Source organism: Entelurus aequoreus, linkage group LG01, assembly GCF_033978785.1.
Source record: "Entelurus aequoreus isolate RoL-2023_Sb linkage group LG01, RoL_Eaeq_v1.1, whole genome shotgun sequence".
Lineage (NCBI taxonomy): Eukaryota > Metazoa > Chordata > Actinopteri > Syngnathiformes > Syngnathidae > Entelurus > Entelurus aequoreus.
The window spans coordinates 92,901,243-92,928,790 of NC_084731.1; the positions used below are offsets into that span (position 1 = coordinate 92,901,243).

The 27,548-nt window shown below is 38.6% G+C and overlaps 1 protein-coding gene across 4 annotated transcripts in view; it reads right to left on the reverse strand.

The window, feature by feature from the left end:
- LOC133659245 (histone deacetylase 4-like) overlaps positions 1–27,548 on the reverse strand; it is a 128,996-nt gene that overhangs the window by 43,346 nt on the left and 58,102 nt on the right. For all 4 annotated transcript variants that reach the window (XM_062062001.1, XM_062061994.1, XM_062061987.1 and 1 more), the window contains 4 exons: positions 22,819–23,132; positions 14,560–14,710; positions 11,650–11,773; positions 11,124–11,242 (listed from right to left, as the gene is read on the reverse strand). In XM_062062001.1, the coding sequence (XP_061917985.1) occupies positions 11,124–11,242; positions 11,650–11,773; positions 14,560–14,710; positions 22,819–23,132 (708 nt within the window). The remainder of the gene's footprint in view (positions 1–11,123; positions 11,243–11,649; positions 11,774–14,559; positions 14,711–22,818; positions 23,133–27,548) is intronic.

Below are 27,548 nucleotides of genomic sequence, written 5' to 3' on the forward strand. Positions count from 1 at the left end.
AGGGATGTCCAATATGGCCTAAGATCTACATCACAATGTATATTTTAGCCGTCAGTGATAACGATATATTATTTGGTATGTAAATGATAATGGAACTATTTCAAAAAGAGTTACAAAGGCTCCTAATATGGCTGCTGATGTACAGTATACAGTAACATTTTCAAAACTATTAATTATCTACTTTCTAATTTATAGTTAATATCTGGTTACTTTCTGTTAAATGATAAATGGGTTATACTTGTACAGCGCTTTTCTACCTTCAAGGTACTCAAAGCGCTTTGACAGTATTTCCACTTTCACCCATTCACACACACATTCACACACTGATGGCGGGAGCTGCCATGCAAGGCGCTAACCAGCAGCCATCAGGAGCAAGGGTGAAGTGTCTTGCCCAAGGACACAACGGACGTGACTAGGATGGTAGAAGGTGGGGATCGAACCCCAGTAACCAGCAACCCTCCGATTGCTGGCACAGCCACTCTACCAACTTCGCCACGCCGTCCCGTTGTCACATGGTTTTATCTAAACGTTTGTTAAAATGTAATATGCACTTATAGTTCTGCTTTTTGGATACATTAGATTTAGGTGATACTACAAATGTGAGTATCGATCAAATATCAAGTAGCTGCATAGGCAGTGGTGGTCATACCAAATGCTGATACTGGTACTCCAAATTTTCAAGATCATTGAATGATTACATTTTTGATCAAAATTATAACCAGACAAAAACACAAGATGTCAATGTACAATATCAATTATCCATCTATCCATCCATTCATTTTCTTCCGCTTATCCGAAGTCCGGTAGCCTAAGATGAGAAGCCCAGACTTCCCTGTCCCCAGCTACTTCGTCCAGCGCTTCCCGGAGATCCTGAGGCGTTCTCAGGGCCGTGTCCTGGTCTTTCCCTGTGGTCTCCAACTGGTCAGAAATGTCCTAAACACCTACCCAGGTAGGCGTTCAGGGGGCATTCTGACCAGATGCCCGAACCACCTCATCTGGCTCCTCTTGAAGTGGAGGAGCACCAGCTCTACCCTGAGCTCCTCCCGAATGACAGATCTTCTCACCCTATCTCCAAGGGAGAGTAGTAAGTAAACTATTTTGAGACGCTTGTACTTGTGATCTTGTCCTTTCAGTCATAACCCAAAGTTCATGACCAGAGGTGAGGAAATGAACGTAGATCGACCGCTAAATTGAGAGCTTTGCCTTTCGGCTCAGCTCCTTTTTTACCACAACGGATCGAGGCAAGGTCTGCATCACTGCAGACGCCGCACCGATCCGCCTGTCGATCTTACGATCTACTCTTCCCTCACTTGTGAACAATTGCACAATGTCAATTAAATATTTTAATTATTTACTACTTTTGACTCTGATTTATATTGTTTGGTTTTTGCCCTTAAAGTCTAATTTATGGACTTATTGAATGACTTTGTAAACAATAACAAAAGCAAGAAATGATTTTGTGATAATAAAAATATTGATCTAATCACTGTATTATTGACCATATACTGATACTATACTTGGTATTGTTACTGTCGATATTTGCATGAATCCACCCACCTCTGTTTACATTCAAGAGCTCTAGTTTATCGGTTATCGGTAAACATATCCTTCTATGGTGTGAAGTGTAGCATGTTTAGCTAATCCTCGTCCTTCAGTGATACTTATAAGAAACTTAATTTATTTGCCTTTATGGGGGCAAGGATTGCTAATTTTACGGCTTTGCATTGTGGAAAGACATTTGCCGTTATAGGACGCTAGAATGCGTTGAGAACGTGGTTATGGTTTGAGTTTATTTCGAACATGCATATAATTACTACGGGACACATCAAAATTTCCAGTTTCTCTTTTCAACATGTTCGAAAAGGAGTAGGAAGGAGCAGATCTTACCCCTTATCCATTACATACCAATTGCTAACACGTATGTTTACTTCCTGTTCGCAATTTCTTCACAACACACTGCATAAATACACAGCTCAGTCACCAGAATTTTACTGAAAAATTCAGTTAGTTTTTTTTTACAGCATATTACTGTATAAGTCAAAACGGTACCACAGTTTTAGATATAAAAATGTGAAAAATAGGCGACTAAACTGCCAGTGTTTTACCGTAAAATTGTTTGATTTTACAGTGTACAAGTTGATGGATAACCTGCTTTGAAGTCATAAGTAAACAAATATTTACCGTAATTTCCGGACTATAAGCCGCTACTTTTTCCCCTCGTTCTGGTCCCTGCGGCTTATACAAGGGTGCGGCTTATTTACGGCCTGTTCTTCTCCAACACCGACGAAGAGGATTTCGGTGGTTTTAGTACGCAGGAGGAAGACGATGACACAATGATTAAAGACTGACTTTTCATATACCGGTAGGCTGGTTATTTTGATAACGTACAGGCGAGCACTTTGTATTACTTTGCACCGTTGTATTATTTGTACTCTGCACGAATGCTGTTCGCCATGTCAAAGATGTGACAGTTTGATTGAATGATTGAAAGATTTATTGTTAATAAATGGGACGCTTTGCGTTCCCAAACAGTCATCTCTGTCCCGACAATCCCCTCCGTGGTAGCAGGAACCCCTATATCAGGGGTCACCAACGCGGTGCCCGCGGGCACCAGGTAGCCCGTAAGGACCAGATGAGTAGCCCGCTGGCCTGTTCTAAAAATAGCTCAAATAGCAGCACTTACCAGTGAGCTGCCTCTATTTTTTAAATTTTATTTATTTACTAGCAAGCTGGTCTCGCTTTGCTCGACATTTTTAATTCTAAGAGAGACAAAACTCAAATAGAATTTGAAAATCCAAGGAAATATTTTAAAGACTTGGTCTTCACTTGTTTAAATAAATTCATTAATTTTTTTACTTTGCTTCTTATAACTTTCAGAAAGACAATTTTAGAGAAAAAATACAACCTTAAAAATGATTTTAGGATTTTTAAACACATATACCTTTTTACCTTTTAAATTCCTTCCTCTTCTTTCCTGACATTTTAAATCGATGTTCAAGTAAATTTATTTTTTTTATTGTAAAGAATAATAAATACATTTTTATTTAATTCTTCATTTTAGCTTCTGTTTTTTCGACAAAGAATATTTGTGAAATATTTCTTCAAACTTATTATGATTAAAATTCAAAAAAATGATTCTGGCAAATCTAGAAAATCTGTAGAATCAAATTTAAATCTTATTTCAAAGTATTTTGAATTTCTTTTAAAAATTTTGTTCTGGAAAATCTAGAAGAAATAATGATTTGTCTTTGTTAGAAATATAGCTTTGTCCAATTTGTTATATATTCTAACAAAGTGCAGATTGGATTTTAACCTATTTAAAACATGTCATCAAAATTCTAAAATTAATCTTAATCAGGAAAAATTACTAATGATGTTCCATAAATTCTTTTTTTAATTTTTTCAAAAAGATTCAAATTAGCTAGTTTTTCTCTTCTTTTTTTCGGTTGAAGTTTGAATTTTAAAGAGTCGAAATTGAAAATAAACTATGTTTCAAAATGTAATTGTAATTTTTTTCGTGTTTTCTCCTCTTTTAAACCGTTCAATTAAGTGTAAATATCATTAATTATTAATAATAACATAGCGTTAAAGGTAAATTGAGCAAAATGGCTATTTCTGGCAATTTATTTAAGTGTGTATCAAACTGGTAGCCCTTCGCATTAATCACTACCCAAGAAGTAGCTCTTGGTTTCAAAAAGGTTGGTGACTCCTGCCCTATATACTACGGTAATTACACATCAAAACCCTGCGGCTTATAGTCGGGTGAGGCTTATATATGGAGCAATCTGTATTTTCCCCTAAATTTAGCTGGTGCGGCTTATAGTCAGGTGCGGCTTATAGTCCGGAAATTACGGTAAGTATTTATTTTTATTTCAACAAAAAGGTTTGGAATATTTGTTGCATTTATGAATAATAATAATAAAGTTTAAAATATATGCAATTAGATGCAGTACATGTATTTGTTCTGTCTAAATGAATACATTTTGTAAGAAAAGATAACCTATTTGACAATATCTTTAGGCTTTCGGGGCCATATAAAATGACGTGGCGGGCCTTGAGTTTGACATCTGTAATTTATATCGTACACCATCTCTATTGACCGTAATGTCACAGAAAGAGCTGAGTTTGTGGATGTCCCTCAGGGTTGTAACTTGGGCTGACTACCATTCCACTGGTATACTGCCAGCACTCAGCTCTACGTATCATTGGAACTGATACAATAATCCAATAAATCCATCAGCCCTAAATTCTTGCCGAGAGAGAATAAAGGTGTGGATGACTAAGAATTTCCTCCAGCTTAACAACTCTAAAACAGAGGCCATCCTCATTGTCACTCCCCACCAACTTAAATACATTCCCATTACCAGCATTTCATTTTCCAGCCACACCATTCCCATCATCCTCTGGTAATAACTTGGGGATAAAATAAAACCCCCATTTGACATTTGAAACCCATATTATATTCTCTCCCAAATGTTAAAAATCAGCAATGCCTTTATCGCCTTCAAGGTGGACGACTGTAATGGCAACAAATTATTCAGGACACCTGGCAAGAGCCTTTAAAAGCTCTAATACAACCACAACAGCTCTGCAAGGGTACTGAAAAGGATGCAGAAACATGACCACACCATTTGACAATCCAGCCCCTACACTGGCTCTCAGTCTCCTCCATGGTTGAATACAAACGCTGCCTGCTCACACACCAATGCCTTTTTGGAAATGCAGAGGACTATCTTAAAGAACTCCTGTCAAAACACGCTGGACCAAGACTTTTCAGCTCCAACAACAGGCTTAAACCCTTCTCCAATCACCCAGGACTTTTACATGGCAGCTAAAGACCAACTTCTTCAAAAAGACAGACTAAAGCATTTCAAGCCTCTACTGAAAAGTGCCCAAACATAAGAATGTTTTGAGATAGGGTGTCTTTTTTTTTTTAGTTCCAAGCATCCCCGCCATCAGTTTCCGCAGCAAATGTCATCGTGAACTTCCTAAGATCCGCCCAAAACATCTAGTTTTACTCGCTAGCCTTAGCTTATATCTAGAGATGGACATAACTTTGATTTTCTAAGCGTGGGGGGTAAGTGAGTGAGTGTGAAGAGCAGTGCTGAGAAGAAGAAGTGGATGATATTCATTGAATTAAAGAAACTGGACCAAGCGTGTAGCCAACTTGTTGAAGCATTTGGAGGGTAGCACTGCTAGTCTGTACACCATATTGAAGCTGAATTAGTGTTTAACGCCTGCCAAGAATGTTAAAAATAATACCTAAACAGCGGACATGTATCCATGAAAATATGAAAAAGCTGCTAATGCTGGAAAAAGATCCCGTAGGAGTCCGCTCTTTAAGGTAAATGCAATACATTATTATTACACTATGTCATAAAAATACTATAGTTGTTTGTTTTACATTCTATTATGATTTTCTTTAAATATTTAATCATTTAAAAGTTAGTTTTTCTTTTTAAAAGGCATTTTACATTTTAAAATTGTGCTGTTTTGGTGGGCCAAGCACAAATTTAATTAATTTCAACTGGCAACGTTGATTTGACATACAAGTGTTTGAGTTACGAGCTCTGTCCCAGAACCAACTAAACTCTTAAGTTGAGGTACATCTGTACTTTGTATGTTTTAAAAACAACAATTAGAACTGTGCTTTTGTCTGTTTTAATCTGATTACTTTATCTTTGTTTATCTGAAACGGATAACGGTTTTACAGAGTCTGTAGCTATTTGAGATGTAAACTGCATTAGCAATAAAATTAGGGGTGTACGATATATATATTTAATATCCTGGCCGAAGAATTTCGACGTCATAAATCAGATAAAAATAATAAATGCTCCAATTCAGATTACCCGAACAGGTGGGTTAGGGAGAGCAAAAAAAGTGCTCTGTTTCTTCTATGTCAGGTACCTGAGCACAGCATGTCATAAATTCAGCTGAGTTCACTGTAAGCGAATATGATCTTGTGGAACTTCTGCACTGTTTCAGAGGAACACATTTTGCACCAAGTGTTCTGCAAACATTCCACAAAAATGGTGAAAAAACATTGAGCTTCAGCACGTCAAACCTTATCATCCACCTGAAATGCTAGCATCGCTATGACAGTGTTGTAAAAATCTACGAAGACGCCTGCGCGACCAAAGAAGCTGCATCCAAAGCCAGCCGCAAAGAAAGGTGTGCACAAACTATACCATGAGTAAGTTATCAGTATCGGTCTTGAGTAGCAGGAAACTATATGCATATGCTTGAAAAAAAAAAAAGTTGAATCCCAAATAAAGTGTATTCTTTTTTTAATACCATCAAAGCCAGCAAAATACAAAGACACCCTAACAACAACTGATTAAAAAATGTGATGCCTTAAAGTCTGCTACTACGTTGCCTACATTATATGACTTGCTTTTTCCCAAATGCATTCATCACAAACTTGCTAATTTTCACAGTATCGGATAAAAATACATGTGAAAAACAGTGTGAGTGATGAGGTGTGAAGGTACGGCACCATTAAGTGGTGTCCAACACCACCATAATGATGGACATTTATGACGCTCATTTAAATGAATGATTAGGAAAAAAATATGCACAAAAAGTAAGTAACACATACACCCACACATCCAATGCATATGAGTGCTTCTGAAATCATATGTACCGATGGAAAACCCATGAAAAACCTACATTTTAATTAGTTAATTAATTAATTAAAATTACTTACACAAAACCTTGCTAAAAATCATATAAAAAGTAGGGATGTCCGATAATGGCTTTTTGCCGATATCCGATATTCCGATATTGTCCAACTCTTTAATTACCGATACCGATATCAACCGATACCGATATCAACCGATATATGCAGTCGTGGAATTAACACATTATTATGCCTAATTTGGACAACCAGGTATGGTGAAGATAAGGTACTTTTTTAAAAAATTAGTAAAAAAAGATAAATAAATTAAAAACATTTTCTTGAATAAAAAAGAAAGTACAACAATATAAAAACAGTTACATAGAAACTAGTAATGAATGAAAATTAGTAAAATTAACTGTTAAAGGTTAGTACTATTAGTGGACCAGCAGCACGCACAATCATGTGTGCTTATGGACTGTATCCCTTGCAGACTGTATTGATATATATTGATACATAATGTAGGAACTAGAATATTAATAACAGAAAGAAACAACCCTTTTGTGTGAATGAGTGTAAATGGGGGAGGGAGGTTTTTTGGGTTGGTGCACTAATTGTAAGTGTATCTTGTGTTTTTTATGTTGATTTAATAAAAAAATAAAAATAAAAAAAAATAAATAAAAAAAAACCGATACCGATAATAAAAAAAACGATACCGATAATTTCCGATATTACATTTTAACGCATATATCGGCCGATAATATCGGCAGGCCGATATTATCGGACATCTCTAATAAAAAGGATCTTTTTTTTTTGTCCTGTCCAGCTACTCAGGCAAATCATATTGTTGATGTATATGGCCATATCAGGTGTACCGGTACAAATTTACTTTACAAAAGAGAAGTGTGGGATACTTCTCTTGTTGCCTTAGTTGTATTTGACTTTATCAACTGAATTGATATTATTATTTGGTGCAGCCAAGCCGGAACAGGAGGGGATAGAAAGAGAAAAAAAGGAAGACAGAGGGGGGAAATTGTGGGACAAGAGGAAGATAAGACAGAGACAACAACAACAGCAAACACAACAATAACAATAACAACAACAATAGAACAACATCAGCAAATAGGATATGTACAAATATGATGGTAAAAGTGATGGCAAAGAAGCAGTTAGTGAAATAAATAATACAGAAATGACAATGAACATTATTACAATACAAATACCAATAGAAATAACACTATTGATAATGAATAATAACAAAAATTACCTAATTACCTAAAAAGGATCTTAACCCTCTCACCAGTTTGAATGACCACAAATTAACTCAACAAAGCATGTGGCTGAATATAATGGTAAAGCACAGTTCTTAAAGGCCTACTGAAACCCACTACTACCGACCACGCAGTCTGATAGTTTATATATCAATGATGAAATCTTAACATTATAACACATGCCAATACGGCCGGGTTAACTTCTAAAGTGACATTTTAAATTTGCCGCTAAACTTCCGGTTCGAAACGCCTCTGAGGATGACGTATGCGTGTGACGTAGCCCGGCGAACACGGGTATGCCTTCCACATTGAAGCCGATACGAAAAAGCTCTGTTTTCATTTCATAATTCCACAGTATTCTGGACATCTGTGTTCGTGAATCTGTTTCAATCATGTTCATTGCATTATGGAGAAGGAAGCCGAGCAAGCAAAGAAGAAAGTTGTCGGTGCGAAATGGACGTATTTTTCGAACGTAGTCAGCCACAACAGTACACAGCCGGCGCTTCTTTGTTTACATTCCCGAAAGATGCAGTCAAGATGGACGAACTCGGATAACAGAGACTCTAACCAGGAGGACTTTTGATTTGGATACACAGACGCCTGTAGAGAACTGGGACAACACAGACTCTTACCAGGATTACTTTGATTTGGATGACAAAGACGCAGACGTGCTACTGTGAGTATGCAGCTTTGGCTTTTTTTTGCGTATGTACGTAACTTTTTAAAAATATATAAGCTTTATGAACCTTGGGTTAGGTGAACGGTCTTTTGGGCTGAGTGATTGTGTGTGTTGATCATGTGTTTGAATTGTATTGGCGTGTTCTATGGAGCTAGGAGCTAGCAGAGGAGCTAGGAGCTAGCATAACACGTACCGTACCGTACGTGCGCGTCACGTACGTAACTTTTTAAAAATATATAAGCTTTATGAACCTTGGGTTAGGTGAACGGTCTTTTGGGCTGAGTGATTGTGTGTGTTGATCAGGTGTTTGAATTGTATTGGCGTGTTCTATGGAGCTAGGAGCTAGCAGAGGAGCTAGGAGCTAGCATAACAAACACGCAGGTGTTATTATGCAGGATTAATTTGTGGCATATTAAATATAAGCCTGGTTGTGTTGTGGCTAATAGAGTATATATATGTCTTGTGTTTATTTACTGTTGTAGTCATTCCCAGCTGAATATCAGGTACCGTGAGTATGCAGCCTTGGCTGCTAAACATTCGATAACTTGACCGTATGTGCGCGTCACGTACGTAACTTTTTAAAAATATATAAGCTTTATGAACCTTGGGTTAGGTAAACGGTCTTTTGGGCTGAGTGATTGTGTGTGTTGATCAGGTGTTTGAATTGTATTGGCGTGTTCTATGGAGCTAGGAGCTAGCAGAGGAGCTAGGAGCTAGCATAACAAACACGCAGGTGTTTTTATGCAGGATTAATTTGTGGCATATTAAATATAAGCCTGGTTGTGTTGTGGCTAATAGAGTATATATATGTCTTGTGTTTATTTACTGTTGTAGTCATTCCCAGCTGAATATCAGGTCACCCCCGGCTCTCACAGCATCTTCCCTATCTGAATAGCTTCAACTCCCCACTAGTCCTTCACTTGCACTTTACTCATCCACAAATCTTTCATCCTCGCTCAAATTAATGGGGAAATTGTCGCTTTCTCGGTCCGAATCTCTCTCACTTCATGCGGCCATCATTGTAAACAATAGGGAACTTTGCGTATATGTTCAACTGACTACGTCACGCTACTTCCGGTAGGTGCAAGCCTTTTTTTTATCAGATACCAAAAGTTGCAATCTTTATCGTCGTTGTTCTATACTAAATCCTTTCAGCAAAAATATGGCAATATCGCGAAATGATCAAGTATGACACATAGAATAGATCTGCTATCCCCGTTTAAATAAAAAAAATTCATTTCAGTAGGCCTTTAAGCTAATGGGAATACAAGCCATAAACTGCACTGCAGAAGGACTTTGGCATCACTGCATATGTACTTGCATCTTTAATCACTCTTTTTCAAAAATAGTATATAATGTTGCAGTTAAAATGATTCATTCATCATTGAAATACTCAAGATGAATATTTCAACTACGATGAAAAAAGAAAAGAAAAGACAACTCATAAAGATTTGAAGTCAACAATAACAACTCCACAATAGTAACAGATTATTACACTGTCTATTCCTTCAGTCCTTGGCTATCACCTATCACCTTTATTACTTTATGTATATTTCGGGATGAATTATGAAGTGTTCAATTAGATCCAGTATGTATCTATCCATCCATCCATTTTCTACCGCTTGTCCCTTTCGGCGGGGTACACCCTGGACAAGTCGCCACCTCATTGCAGGTCCAACACAGATAGACAGACAACATTCACACTCACATTCACACACTAGGGCCAATTTAGTGTTGCCAATCAACCTATCCCCAGGTGCATGTCTTTGGTGGTGGGAGGAAGCCGGAGTACCCGGAGGGAACCCACGCAGGCACGGGGAGAACATGCAAACTCCACACAGAAAAATCCCGAGCCTGGGATTGAACTCAGGACTACTCAGGACCTTCGTATTGTGAGGCACATGTACTAACCCCTGTTCCACTGTGCTGTCCAGTTTGTATATTTAGTGTAAAGGTGCTCGTTTATTTTTTTTAAATTATAAGTTATTTCATTTTTGTGCCAACACATTCCATTCTTTCTTTCACACAGGAACTGAATTTAATAAACATGTAAAAGTTATGATGTAAAGTGTGAATTAATAGTAAAAGACAGCTGAAAGGGGGTAGGATTATATAAAAGATTTGCTTCTTCCTAATCCTTTTGAATTGTGCAAATGTAGCCAAGTGTTGTTCCTTTGTGTAATTTGTGAAACATATATAAGTCATAACCATAAGTTGAATTTTGTTTAAGTTTCGCTTAACAAACTAAATAGTGTTTAGTCTTTAAATGAGTCATCAAAGCCAACACTATTCTGCTTCTGTGTTATTTAATTTAATTTTATTCCTCTTCAACTGTGCTGGCAGGGTGGAATGTTTGCTTAGCGGGCCCGTGTCAACCCTGGTGTCGAGGCCAGCAGCCCCAAAGTTCAGAGTCACGCTGGCAACGGCCAACTGCACGGAAAATAAAGTGAATAATTGCAGTGTGAAATGGCCGCTGCTTCGTGGCTGCGCCGCTAGAAGTTGAGACAGAAACATACAGCTTTGAAGATCTCAAAGTGTGTGTGGGTGTGTGGCACACCTGTTTTCCGAAGGGGGAAGTCATCCCGGGGATTGTAGACGCCCAGCACAGGGTGGTTATAGGTGGACATACCAGTCTGTGGAGGCGAGCTCTGGTCCAGAGAGCTGTGCTGCGTTTTTCTATGACGGTAAAACAAAAACTCATTAAAAGAAAGTTACGGACCCAGTTTCCATTGATTGATTTGGATCATGCACGCAGTGATGGGTGGCAGAGAGGAAACGACTATGTGTGAACACCTGCAATGAGCTGCAGAGGCGCGACAATAAGGACTCAAGGACGGACATTAAAATTAAGTGCCCATATCATCAGGTTCCAATAACCTGCTTTCAAGTGTATGCATCTGCTTGTTGCCACCACTCTTTGTGACCCCATCAATATGTCGGCAAACACTGAGGCAGAATAAGAAGCTCTTGCTAACACAACTGCCACTTTTTCCAGCAGTGTTGATGTAAGGTTTTTCCATGAACATTCAATGCCACTCTATTGCGTTTACCTTATTCAACATCAACAAGTGAAGACTACTCACCTGTACCAGTAGGGGGCGTCATTGAGGGGACCGCCCTGGTTGAAGCTCCGCTGAGCCAGCGCCTTTTTCTTGTTGAGAACAAACTCCTGGAGACGCTTCTTAACCTCAGTGCTGGCCACCGCACCTGAGGAGAAACAAAAATAAGCCGTAAAACAACTTTTAGGATACTCTACCATGAATTGATTAACGTGGACCCCGACTTAAACAAGTTAAAAAACTTATTCGGGGGCTACCATTTAGTGGTCAATTGTACGGAATATGTACTGTACTGTGCAATCTACTAATAAAAGTCTCAATCAATCAAACTCTCAGTTAAACCAGAAGCTTATTATGTTTGTGTGATGATGTTGATTATGATGGATTCCTGTCAGCTAGCCATGTGTGTGTTTTGTAAAAGTCTAAAATCTACTTTACAACAAACAATTGATTTAAAGCAAACAGGAAAATGAAAGCAGAATGTGTCAACAAAAAGCGGATTTCAGTGACTCGAACAATCTATTAGTACTTTGCATCCATCCAGTCGGGTGCAAACAGCTCTCAAAGACTCCTGTCCACTTAAAGACAGCCAGAGGTAACAACTGGACGAACCTCACCAAGGCGACTGACCCTCTACTAGAGTCAATAGCAGGATCTCCAAGCAAAATGGAAATCCATTGCTGAGTGTTGGAAACACACCAATGCCCACACACACAATGCTTGCAGTTTTCTGTACAGACAAACCAAAATTCTGCATAGTCTGTCCTGCGTTTAGAGTTGCCATGTTTACTGCCTGGAATGCACAAATGTGATTGGTTGAGCAGTATCTGGTTTAACTTGCATGCAATCGGTCAGTGTGTTTCCTGATCCAATGAACCAGTACTGTAAATGGTCTATATTTATATAGCGCTTTACTATACATGGAATGAGCACATTCACCCATTCACACACACATTCACACACTGATGGCAGAGGCTGCCATGCAAGTTGCTGACATGGTCACTCTACCATCCTCGCCAAGCCGCCCCAAAGTCTAAAGTCTAAAAAAAAGCTGCGCCGGTCAAAACAGATTCGAGCTGTCAAAACTTCTAATACTGACATAATTACCGTATTTTCTGGACTATAAACCGCTACTTTCTTTCCAAGCCTGGAATCCTGTGGTTTATACATAGGTGTGGCTAATCTATAGCTTTTTCTTCACTAACGGACAAATTATGGAATGGAGTAAGCAAAGCAATCAAACAATGTACTAAAATGGCACACTTTAAGAAACTGTTCAAACACAAAGTGTTTACAAGGTACAAGGAAGAAGAAACCAGATAAACATCTTAAACCTAATTAATAAAGGAGAAAATTGTATTCATCTCTTAAAAGATGAATAAAGACATCAATGACGTTTTTGTTTTGTCCGATCAGTCGTTTTACTGACGTTCTACAGGCACTGATTTGGAAACAATTAAGGTATGTAAATAAACATTTAGAAAATCTTTGTATGTCCATCCATCCATCCATCCATTTTCTACCGCTTATTCCCTTCGGGGTCGCTGGAGCCTATCTCAGCTACAATCGGGCGGAAGGCGGGGTACACCCTGGACAAGTCGCCACCTCATCGCAGGGCCAACACAGATAGACAAACAACATTCACACTCACATTCACACTAGTGTAAATATCTTTTTTGTTTTTCTTCATTCATTCATTATTTATTTATTTCAGGCAATGACATAAAAAAGTACAAAGTTGACAACACATAATAATATAAATTAATAAAGTGCAAAAGGTAATGTATAGTATGTTGTAATGCATTATTGTCCAGTTTTGCCTGAAAGGGAGTGGGAAGAAGATAATTTATTTAATCCCACCCCCGGTTCTCCATTCAGTGATTATTCACATGAGTTTCACAGTTACTTTGTTCAAGGATTATAATACAGATGTTGTATCATAGTGGCATTACCAAAGGTAACAATAATTATTACACTAACAATAATTTGTATCAACAATGTAGGAATAATGAATATACCAACATTGGTAATAGACAAAATGCCAACAATGGTAATAGACAACATAGCAATAATGGTAATAGACAACATAGCAATAATGGTAAGGAAACATTGAGCACATGTTAACACTTTGAGACAGAGTACAACAGCAGGTCAAATTGAAGACCCTCATCTCTATATTTGAACCAGACCCCATGTTTGTATAATAGTTTAAATCGACTAATAGTTTGACATTGCTTGTGTTGTAAGTCCAGTTTGTTCCATAGTATTACATATTACATATTTTACAATGTACCAGTATATATCTGCAGTGCAGCTAAGATATGAAAAATATATTTTTTTCTTCTAAAATTTAAATGGATGCGGCTTATAGTCCGGAAAATAAAGCAATTGACTTTAGGTCCAAGTCTGTATTTGACGGCGGCTGGGTCTGCCAGTTAATCCCTGCATTATGTATGCCCATCAGGATCACAGTAAGATGGAGACTATTCCAGCTGGTTTTGGGCAAGAGGGAGGTACACCCTGGATTGGTTGCCAGTCATTCATGGAGCATTCACAAGGAAAACAACCAAATGCCAGATCCACTATCTATTGACAATTAGGAGTCGGCACTGCACTTAACCTAACATGTTTTTGAACTGAGAGAGTAAAGCACGGGGAAAACATGCACATTACACACAGAGAGCTCCAAGTTTGGAAACCAGAGCCCCTTGCTTTATCAGGCAGATGTGTTGACCACATGCATTCAGGGACAATTCTATTCCAACTTTGTAGAAACAGTTTGGAGAAGACAAAAGGGGATCAAGCCATATTTTTCTTTAATTTCCATTTTTACATATAAGGCATGTGCCATGATGTTCTTCTTTGAGAGATAGAAACAAAACCATCCATGTCTTGTTGACAAAACATATTATAAAAAGACTCAGGGCTACTTACTCTCCTGCCCCCTCTCCTTGTTCTTCAGCAGCAGCAGCTTCTGCTCGCGCTGCTGCTTCTCCAGCTCCTGCTCCAGACGGTGGTTCTCCATTTTCCTCTGATGCTCTAGAAGCTCCTGTTGGTGCTTGATCGCCAGCAGTTCCTGTTGCTGCTGCAAGAACCCAAAACAAATACAGCAACTATCTCAACAACGGCCCAATAAGAAAAGGTGTTTAAACTTTGGGATTAGGGATGTCCCGATCAACATTTCGGCCTCCAATCCCGAACCTATTTTTTTGGCCTCAGATCCAATTAGATTTCGAGTCGAAGATCCCAAACTTTGACAATAGATTATAAAGGTGAAAACACACAAAAACTTTTTTTTTTAAAAGGCCTACTGAAAGCCACTACTACCGACCACGCAGTCTGATAGTTTATATATCAATGATGAAATCTTAACATTATAACACATGCCAATACGGCCGGGTTAACTTATAAAGTGACATTTTAAATTTGCCGCTAAACTTCCGGTTCGAAACGCCTCTGAGGATGACGTATGCGCGTGACGTAGCCCGGCGAACACGGGTATGCCTTCCACATTGAAGCCGATACGAAAAAGCTCTGTTTTCATTTCATAATTCCACAGTATTCTGGACATCTGTGTTCGTGAATCTGTTTCAATCATGTTCATTGCATTATGGAGAAGGATGCCGAGCAAGCAAAGAAGAAAGTTGTCGGTGCGAAATGGACGTATTTTTCGAACATAGTCAGCCACAACAGTACACAGCCGGCGCTTCTTTGTTTACATTCCCGAAAGATGCAGTCAAGATGGAAGAACTCGGATAACAGAGACTCTAACCAGGAGGACTTTTGATTTGGATACACAGACGCCTGTAGAGAACTGGGACAACACAGACTCTTACCAGGATTACTTTGATTTGGATGACAAAGACGCAGACGTGCTACTGTGAGTATGCAGCTTTGGCTTTTTTTTGCGTATGTACGTAACTTTTTTAAAATATATAAGCTTTATGAACCTTGGGTTAGGTGAACGGTCTTTTGGGCTGAGAGATTGTGTGTGTTGATCATGTGTTTGAATTGTATTGGCGTGTTCTATGGAGCTAGGAGCTAGCAGAGGAGCTAGGAGCTAGCATAACACGTACCGTACCGTACGTGCGCGTCACGTACGTAACTTTTAAAAAATATATAAGTTTTATGAACCTTGGGTTAGGTGAACGGTCTTTTGGGCTGAGTGATTGTGTGTGTTGATCAGGTGTTTGAATTGTATTGGCGTGTTCTATGGAGCTAGGAGCTAGCAGAGGAGCTAGGAGCTAGCATAACAAACACACAGGTGTTATTATGCAGGATTAATTTGTGGCATATTAAATATAAGCCTGGTTGTGTTGTGGCTAATAGAGTATATATATGTCTTGTGTTTATTTACTGTTGTAGTCATTCCCAGCTGAATATCAGGTACCGTGAGTATGCAGCCTTGGCTGCTAAACATTCGATAACTTGACCGTATGTGCGCGTCACGTGACGTACGTAACTTTTTAAAAATATATAAGCTTTATGAACCTTGGGTTAGGTAAACGGTCTTTTGGGCTGAGTGATTGTGTGTGTTGATCAGGTGTTTGAATTGTATTGGCGTGTTCTATGGAGCTAGGAGCTAGCAGAGGAGCTAGGAGCTAGCATAACAAACACGCAGGTGTTTTTATGCAGGATTAATTTGTGGCATATTAAATATAAGCCTGGTTGTGTTGTGGCTAATAGAGTATATATATGTCTTGTGTTTATTTACTGTTGTAGTCATTCCCAGCTGAATATCAGGTCACCCCCGGCTCTCACAGCATCTTCCCTATCTGAATAGCTTCAACTCCCCACTAGTCCTTCACTTGCACTTTACTCATCCACAAATCTTTCATCCTCGCTCAAATTAATGGGGAAATTGTCGCTTTCTCGGTCCGAATCTCTCTCACTTCATGCGGCCATCATTGTAAACAATAGGGAACTTTGCGTATATGTTCAACTGACTACGTCACGCTACTTCCGGTAGGTGCAAGCCTTTTTTTTATCAGATACCAAAAGTTGCAATCTTTATCGTCGTTGTTCTATACTAAATCCTTTCAGCAAAAATATGGCAATATCGCGAAATGATCAAGTATGACACATAGAATAGATCTGCTATCCCCGTTTAAATAAAAAAAAATTCATTTCAGTAGGCCTTTAAAGCTTATCTCATTAAATTTTGAATTTGCTAGTATTGTTGTGAATCATATATGTACATTATTGTAGCACTCAATGCTGCATACACATTCTTTAACAAAATTAAGTGACTAGTGCACAATAAGTAAACCAAAAAAAACCCTACTTTTGGCTTCAATTGAAATTATTTAGGTTTTGCCCTCAAAGCTTTCCTGTATCCCGAGATTTACTCGAGTTTTAAAATAACGAAAATATTCTGTAATAATAATAATAATAATAAGAAAAATAAAAATGTTGATCCAACCACTTGAGTATGGTTTAAATCAGGGGTCCCCAAATTACGGCCCGCTAGAAGTCCCAAGTTTAAAAAAAAATTTAAAAAAAATTATTATTATTTATTTTTTTAATCTGTCCTTTCTAATCCATTTTTTACCACTTGTTACACTCTGTGTCTCCTAGCCGCTCAGGCAAATCATATCTAAAAATGCATTTTCCCATCAAATCTAAAAATGCATTTTCCCATCGATAACGTGACATCATCAGCAGAACGTTCGCGCTCTTTCAGTCAATTAGTGCGCAAGAAATATAATACATATATACATTATATATATATATATATATATATATATATATATATATATATATATATATATATATATATATATATATATATACACATATATATACATATATATATACTGTACATACATGCATACTAGGGCTGCAACTAACGATTAATTTGATAATCGATTAATCTGTCAATTATTACTTCGATTAATCGATTAATAATCGGATAAAAGAGACAAACTACATTTCTATCCTTTCCAGTATTTTATTGAAAAAAACCAGCATACTGGCACCATACTTATTTTGATTATTGTTTCTCAGCTGTTTGTACATGTTGCAGTTTATAAATAAAGGTTTATTTAAAAAAAAAAAAAAAAAAAAAAAATTTTTTTTTTTTTTTTTTTAAAGCTTCTGCGCATGCGCATAGCATAGATCCAACGAATCGATGACTAAATTAATCGGCAACTATTTTTATAATCGATTTTAATTGATTTAATCGATTAGTTGTTGCAGCCCTAATGCATACATACATATACATACATACATACATACATACATACATACATACATACATACATACATACATACATACATACATACATACATACATACATACATACATACATACATACATACATACATACATACATACATACATACATACATACATACATATATATATATATATATATATATATATATATATATATATATATATATATATATATATATATACATATATATATATATATATATATATATATATATATATATATATACACAGTGTTTCCCCCAGAATATTTGTTAGTTAAGGTGGTGTCTCTCCAGGGGGAAGGGGCTGGGTGGGTGTAAGGAACAGTGTAATTTGGCCTGTCGCCACCATCCCGTCTCCATCTCATTGCTGCCTGTATGGTTCTAACCAAGGCTTGAATCTTTGGGCACCTAAGGATATAATTCAATTCCTGGGGTGACGACATGATTCTGAATCAATTCTCGATTCAACACGATTTTTCGCAATGTATAATCATTTTAATGAAATGTTTTCAAAACAGGTTACAGGTTAGAAAAGCTTATTTGGGTTGTATGGGAATGACCTTAAAAAAAAATTCTGATTCTTATAAAATAAAATAAAAAAGTTACTTTTTTAAAAATCGATTTTTGAAAACTTAAATCTCTTTAGAATCAGAATGAACAAGAATCGTGATTCTGATGTGAATCGATTTTTTGTGCACCCCGAGTTCTAAGTTATATCTGTCAGTAGACTCCATATGGAAACACTAAAAACTACAACATGGCTGACAGGGAAAAGCCACTGTCAAAGTGGAGGCACATAAATAAGACCACCCACAAAATGGCGCATCCTGAAGAGACGGTCAAAAAGGGGCTTGAAGATGGTCTGTAAAACATAGTCTATGCAAGTTTTTTTAATAAAGAACCACAATCACATGTTATGTAGACTACACGGAAGTGTTTTAAATGTAGGAAAAAAAATCATAACATGACAGTTTTAAATAAATTATTTCGGCCCTTGCAGACAAGCGAAGGACGCCAAAAGCCCGATTTACTAAGCTCCGAATACCACTTGCTAACCAGCGTGTGCAAAAAATAAAATTGCGTGTGCTTTGAGTGGGCGTGCTGCATGTGATCTACTAACACTGTGTGTGCAACTTAAAAGTGGTGCAGACTGCCCTATTTAAATAAGGATTTTGCATGCATACAGGGCTTTTACCACGGAGACAATCGTCCATGTTATCATGCTCCTACCTGTGTCCGAGGTGTTTAACCGCGACACACATCTGTATCCCGTAAACCTATTCTGAATCACAATCTAGACGACAGAAACATATGCACACTGACACTTAATTCTGTGCGCGAGGCTGAGGCTCACATACATTCGTGCGTCAAATGCAAGAAAATGAACAATGAAAACCATCTTTTCATGTTGGAGAAACATTGTAGTAATATATTTCCCAAATAAATGAATATTTTTTTAAATGTCAGCAGACACCAAAATGCATCCTATCAGCCACTTAGTCAACGTGCAGCAATACATTATAGAAGGAAATTGCTGAAAAGACGATATGTCTATCATTTTTTATTTCTGATCGTCCAAAATGTTGACACACGCACGTAAGACGGAGGATTGTCGTCTGTCTGTGGAACACAAGCACTGACCCTGCAGCCGTGTTTGTAACCGTGTCAGTTTGCGCGTCCTTCTGACACGTGCTAAATAAAACGCAAAATAGTGCTCGCAAAACAGCGATGAGTGTTGATAAATCACATTGCGCGTGCTAAATAATTATATTTGCATTTTCTCCTCCCAGTATTGTAGCTGTTTTGATGGTCAACATATAATAATAATAATAATAATAATACCTGGGATTTATATAGCGCTTTTCTAAGTACCCAAAGTCGCTTTACATGTAGAACCCATCATTCATTCACACCTGGTGGTGGTAAGCTACTTTCATAGCCACAGCTGCCCTGGGGTAGACTGACGGAAGCGTGGCTGCAATTTGCGCCAACGGCCCCTCCGACCACCACCTATCATTCATCATTCAATTCACCGGTGTGAGTGGCACCGGGGGCAAAGGGTGAAGTGTCCCGCCCAAGGACACAACGGCAGTGATTTTTGGATGGTAAGAGGCGGGGAGCGAACCTGCAACCCTCAGGTTTCTGGCACGGTTGCTCTACCCACTACGCCATGCCGCCCCTTTATATATTCTGCATATTGACAAAGACAGAGATGCAAAATGACCTACTCAGTGGCCTAATGGTTAGAGTGTCCGCCCTGAGATTGGTAGGTCGTGAGTTCAAACCTCGGCCGAGTCATACCAAAGACTATAAAAATGGGACCCATTACCTCCCTGCTTGGCACTCAGCATCAAGGGTTGGAATTGGGGGTTAAATCACCAAAAATGATTCCCGGGCGCGGCCACCGCTGCTGCCCACTGCTCCCCTCACCTCGCAGGGGGTGGACAAGGGGATGGGTCAAATGCAGAGGATACATTTCACCACACCTAGTGTGTGTGTGACAATTATTGGTAATTTAACTTTAACTTTAAAATGGATTCTGCTTACTTAACAGACGCAATCCACTTTGCACGCGTTTAATGGAAAGTTCGCTATTCGGTTTACTAGATAATACTGCGGATACAAGCATTACTTACACCTAAGGGTGTAACGGTACACAAAAATTTCGGTTCGGTACGTACCTCAGTTTAGAGGTCACGGTTCGGTTCATTTTCGGTACAGTAAGAAAACAACAAAATATACATTTTCTGGTTATTTATTTACCAAAATTTGTAAACAATGGCTTTATCCTTTTAACATTGCTTTAAAATAGCTGTGTGTGTGATGGATGTGAGCCACCACTAGGCTGATCAGTGCAACAGCAGGCAGTCATGAATGCTAAGCATAACAACAACATACATATACACACAAGGTCGATTGCCAGGGTTAATGTGGTCAACATATATAAAATAAAAACTAAATAAGATAAGGCTCAGGATTGGTTTCTTAACAAAACCTTTCTACATATAAAGTGCAACATTTCCACATATAAAGTGCAACATTAAACTGCTTCAAGTTGTTGCTCAGATTAAATAAAATGACAAAACTTTTCTTCTACATACAAAAAGTGCAACATTAAACAGTTTTAAGTCAACTCAGCCTCAGGTTAACTTTTCGTTTCCCCCCCCAGCCTTTAACCCTGGTGACTTTCACTCAATTTTCATGTTTTTTGCCAGAAAAATCAGTTTATCCACGTTGTCTGCAGAAAGAGCAGACCTGCTTGCAGTTAAAATGTTTCCAGCTGTGGAAAATACCCTTTGGCTGGGCACGGAGCTAGCAGGTATGGCGAGGTAGTGCCTGGCTAACTTGGCAGTAAGAGGATATATGGGCTCATTGTTCTTCCACCATAGAAGTGGGTCAAAATCTAGTTTTTAATGCAACATGGTCTTAAATCTGCTGCTATAAAAACACCAACGGCATTTGTTATTGCTTTAGCCCTGCCTGACTCGCCGAGGAGAAGCTGCTTGAATGCGGTGGTGAGCTGTGTTTGTTTGTCTTTCTCTTCGTTGAAGCGATGTTATCCATTGTTGTATCGCACCGTGAAGCCGAAATGTTCCCAAACGGGAGATCTTAACGAGGCAGGAGGGTCTTCCAGCTCTGGCTTTTGCATGTTGTAGTAGCCCGGTCATGCCATGTGTTGTGCGTCAGTGTGCATTGTTTACACAACGTGCGGTGCGCTACTTAATATGTCCGTGTGGAAACTCGTTCGGTACACCTCCAAACCGAACCGAACCCCCCGTACTGAAACGGTTCAATACAAACACACGTACCGTTACACCCTTACTTGCACCTGGTTACACTTGTCAACTAACTGAGACTTTTTCCGAATTTCGCAATCGACGCCGAGCAGCAGGGACATACCAATTGTCGGAAGCACGTGTGTGTAGTAGGAAGGCTACTTGTGAGGGCTGGTAGGAAAAGTGAAAGGCCATGAGAGCACATACTAGCTCAGGCCTTTTTTCCCCAAGCATCTCGCCGTCCAATCGAGGCACACTGCGCATGTGTGTAACCATGTGTTTGCAGACATTTGAGAGCAAGTGTGCTTTAATGGCTCCCTGCCGGTGTGGATGTGTGTGTGTACACAGGAGCTGTGAATGGGGCTGATTGAGGCCGGGCCTCCTTGGCAGGGCTATGCGTCACTGGCTTCCACCCGAGTGATCCTGCAGCCCTACCACAGGCTGAAGGACCCTCCACAACATTGTCTCTCCCTCAAGGCAGAATGAGGGAGAAAGAAACAGAGGCAAAGAAGGAAGGAAGGTGGGCGTAAGGAAAAAGTAAAGGAGAAGAGGCAGACGGCAGGTGAGAAAAGAGAAAATGATTGAATGATGGTAAAAAGAGATGGACTGAAATGAAAGAAAGACATGAAGAAGGGGAGGAGTGATTTGAAGGGAGGACGAAGGCAAGAATGAATAAAAGAAAGAAAAGAAGGAAATAAACAGTAAAGTAGGGAAAAGGAGGAGAGAGAGAAGAAACGGGGAGCAGCGAGCAAGACATCATATAATCCTCTAAACTGAAATCCAATCTTCTGCCTCAAAATCCATTTTCAGATATTTAATTCATCTTTAGGAACACATTACAAGTGTGCTATTGTAAAATGAGCATGGAAATATTTCGAAGACATCTGAGCGGCAGTGAGTGTGGGTGTGCTGATCTCGATTCACTTTCCAGCCCCACGAGCTTGATGGCGGCCATACATGCAGTACTGCCCCAGTGGAAGTAAATACTGATCATATAAAGATTTGCTTTTAACTTTCCAGCAATTAACATGAATGTACTTTAGCATCGTAGCCCTGTTTGGTTGTGCAACACCAATAGTTTGCACACAATTTCCATCTGCGTTTTAGTAAATTAAGTCAAAGTGACTTGTTGTTCTTCTCTGCTGCAGCAAAGTAAGTTAAGAAGACAATTTGCAGCTGGTAAATAATGATGATTTACCTTTATGTGTTCCTGGAGCTGGGCCTCGTGCTGGCGGGAAAGCTGCTCGTCCTGCCGTTGGAACTCGGCGATGAGGATCTGCCTCTGGATCTGCTGCTTCTGCTTAAGGGTCAGTAACTCCTGTTGCAGCTGTTGCTCGCGCACAGGAGCGGAGGCCACGCCCCCACCGGCCTGGCCTGTTCCCCCTAGCGGGGAATGCTGGCGGGGAGGAGACAGCGGGGACACCTGCTGCTGCTGTTGGTGCTGGTCCATGCGCAGATCCATAGGGATGGCGGCGGGGGGGAGGCGGAGGGGCAGTGCTGAGTTGATGTCCACTGTTAAGACAAAGAGAGAACATGTGGTGAAATTCACCATGCAGTAACATATTGTGCCATTTACGAGTATTATTTTGTCAAAATTATGAGGGACAAGCAGTAGAAAATGGTGGGTATCGATCCAGTACCAATTAGTTACAGGGTCATACATTGGTCATACTTAAATTCCTCTTGTGCCCAGAGACATATTTCCTGAGTTTATAAAACATTTTTAAATTACAAAACATTCTGTGATTTTATGAAATATCGACGTAATCATTGTGGTATAGAGTATACAGCTCTTGTACTTGGTATCGTTACAGTCGATATTTGTATAGGATATAGAGATATTATAATATATCAGTATATACAATATACTGTACAGTGTTTCCCATAAACTGCCAAGATACCTGTGGCGGTGGGGGCGTGGTCACCATGACATCATCGAGTAATTTGCATAATTTACTACAATGATATGATTTTCTCTAAAAAGGCTCAAAAAATGTATACTTACTAATTAATAATAACAGTTTTGTTTTAAACATCCATCCATCCATTTTACAATATAATTACAACACTTTATGTACATATTTATATACAGCTTTGAACAATAAGTTATTCACTGAAATATATTTATTAATTGTGGTTCTTACAAAAAATATATCTTATAAAATATAAAAGCTAAAATGTCTCATAAAGCTCTGCCCCTTTAATTAGTGCATACTAAATAATTTAACTTTAGCCTACTACTACAACCATATTATTTACCAGCAACATAAAGTGAAACAGAGGCAGAGGTGTCCTGCCACAGTCAGTAACAAATAAACAGAAAACAGTAGTGGTGGTAGATAAGACACAGAGCTTCATCAAACATCTGATCCACTGAACAAAGAGCTCCAAAAATCTTGAACTTTAGACTGCCATCAGTTTTACTCCCTATACTTAACCATGTGTTTCCTACTGCCTGCAGACTTTGCACCCTTTGTTATATACACATGTTGTGTTTCTAATATAAATACATTTAATAAAGTCAAATACAAATAAGGCAATAAGAGAAGTATCCTACACTTCTCTTTTGTAAAGTAAATCTGAACAGCCGATATGGGCATCTACATCAACTATATGATTTGCCTGTGAAGCTGGAGAGGACCAAAAAAAAAAAAATAAATAAATAAAAAATTAATTTGTGGCGGACGTAATTCTTTCGTGGCGGGCCGCCACAAATAAATGAAGGTGTGGGAAACCCTGCTGTACATAAATTATGTAAATATTACATATATATGTTATATTTTATATCACCATATTTAGTCTATTTATACCTGCATTGTCCTTTCCATCCTTACACTTTCCATCATTGTAACTGAGCTACTGTGTGGAACAATTTCTCTTGTGGATCATTAAAGTTTGTCTAAGTATAGGTGTGTATAGTGGCCTGCTCAGTGGCCTTGTGGTTAGAGTGTCCGCCCTGAGATCGGTAGGCCGAGTCATACCAAAGACTATAAAAATGGGACCTGTTTGGCACTCAGCATCAAGGGTTGGAATTGGGGGTTAAATCACTAAAATTATTCCCGAGCGCGGCCACCGCTGCTGCTCACTGCTCCCCTCACCTCCCAGGGGGTCGGAACAAGGGGATGGGTCAAATGCAGAGGGTAATTTCACCACACCTAGTGTGTGTGTGTGTGACTATCAGTGGTACTTGGCCTAGTGGTTAGAGTGTCCGCCCTGAGATCGGTAGGTCGTGAGTTCAAACCCCGGCCGAGTCATACCAAAGACTATAAAAATGGGACCCATTACCTCCCTGCTTGGCACTCAGTATCAAGGGTTGGAATTGGGGGTTAAATCACCAAAAATTATTCCCGGGCGCGGCCGCTGCTGCTGCTGACAAATGAGGCAGTAGATACATAGAAGCGTTTGTATTTATGCTTTATTTAATTTTTGTTCATTTCTAGATGGGCTGTGGCTTAAAGTTTAATTGCTTTGTAGATACACTGAGATTAAGTCTGATTTCATTGTGTTCTTCATGGTGTTTTTGAAACGGCACAGATTTTTTTCCACAGAATTTTCAACTAACTTGTATATTTTCAGAATGTACTTGTTCTTTTTTGGGCCGAAGTAAAACAAAGAAAACACATTTGAAAGTTGTCGTAGTTGTATTTTTAAGTTATTATGCCACACTGCAAAAAGTCAGTGTTCAAAAACAGGAAAAAAAATTACAAAAATTGGGGGTATTTTATTTGAACTAAGCAAAATTATCTGCCAATAGAACAAGAAAATTCGACTTGTCAAGACTTTCCAAAACAAGTCAAATTAGCTAACCTCAACGAACCCAAAAAATACCTTAAAATAAGTATATTCTCACTAATAACAACTGCACTTTTCTTGGTAGAAAAAAAAGAGAACTTTTTGCTCAATATGTTGAAAAAAATTCTTAAATTAAGTAAATGCTAGTGCCATTATCTTGACATAATGATATGCGCTCGGCATCATAATTTTTTTTTTCATGCATGAAGTAAAAAATTATTACTTTAAAAAAGTAGTTTTATACTTGCAAGTGTTGATGACACAGCTTTGCATCAGTTGATATTCTAGTTTCAAGCATGTTTTACTCAATATAGGTCATAAAATTTCAGCTACAAACTGTAATATTTTAATGAGATCATTTAGGACCAAAATCCTTAAAACAAGTAAAACACTCTAACATAAAATCTGCTTAGTGAGAAGAATTATTTTATCAGACAGAAAATAAGCAAATATCACCCTTATTTGAGATATTTAATCTTACTTAGATTTAAGTTTTTGCAGTGCATGATTTTACCCGTCTGACCCACGTGGGAATACATTTTACTCCATGCGGCCCTTGAGCTAACGACTCCTGAATTAGATGAAGCCCAATACAAAAATCCATGGCGTCGATCGTGTGGGACTCCTTCGTTGTTTCAGAGGAAAACATTTTACGTTTTATTTGCACCAAATGTCGTGCAAACATTCTGTGAGGATGAGAACAAATACTGAGCTTCAACACATCAAACCTTGCCACCGGGAATGCCTGCCTTGCTTCAAAAGGTGTTTTGAAAGTCGACCAAGATGCTAAGGAAGCTGTTCGAAAGCCAAATGCAAAGAAAAGCGTGCTCAAACGAGTTCAATAAATACAAATTTTTTAATTACCGTATTTTTCGGATTATAAATCGCAGTTTTTTTCATAGTCTGGCCGGGGGTGCGATTTATACTCCGGAGCGACTTATGTGAGAAATTATTAACACATTACCGTAAAATATCAAATAATATTATTTATCTCATTCCCGTAAGAGACGAGGCGAATGTCAGCAATCGTCACACACACGTCAACCAATAAAAATTTGGCGGGGGCGGGTCATGGCAGAAGTGCATTGTGTGTCATGGCAGAAGTGCATTGTGGGTCATGGAATGCTACCTGCTACTACGTCCGTAGCTATAAAAATGGATAATTTCAACATTGGCGGTAACTTATAAAAACTGAGAAGGGCTGAACAAAAATGGCACCGAAAAGGAAATCATATACTGCAGATTATAAGCTGGACGTAGTGAAATATGCAGCAGAAAACGGCAAGAGGAAGCGGCGCATACCTTTGGAGTTGGCAGAGTTGTTTAGAAGCGACACCGAGGAAGAAGATTTCATGGGATTTAGCGATTAGGAGTGACAGATTGTTTGGTAAACGTATAGCATGTTCTATATGTTATAGTTATTTGAATGACTCTTACCATAATATGTTACGTTAACATACCAGGCACGTTCTCAGTTGGTTATTTATGCCTCATATAACGTACACTTATTCAGCCCGTTGTTCACTATTCTTTGTTTAATTTAAATTGCCTTTCAAATGTCTATTCTTGGTGTTGGATATTATCAAATAAATTTCCCCCAAAAATGCGACTTATACTCGAGTGCGACGTATATATGTTTTTTTCCTTCTTTATTATGCATTTTCGGCCGGTGCGACGTATACTCCGGAGCAATTTATAATCCGGAAAATACGGTAATAGACATAAATAAGGTATCGATTATCAGTAGAATTGGTTCTGAAAAGCTGTTCTCTATATCAGAATTGCCTTTAAAAATAATTGTGCATCTCTCATATTTTTTTTGCACTAATGAAAAATATGTCTGTTTTCCTTGAACAACATTTTCTCATCACGTTGAAACACAAGGAAAACATAAGCAAGGAAACGCCGAGCAACAGGACAACAACAGGTTGAAAATCAAAGAGTAGTAATTGTCTAAACCCATCTGCGCGTCTGACACTGATCCAACAAAGCTCCTTCATGTGTGCCTCGCTCGTTGCAACAAGTGCATCTAAGCAGGATCAAATCAGAGTTGCTCAGAACGTATCTAAACACAGCTGCCTGCTGGGGGATAGAGAATTGAGAGCTACGCAAGCTGCTGTGAGCAATAAATGCATC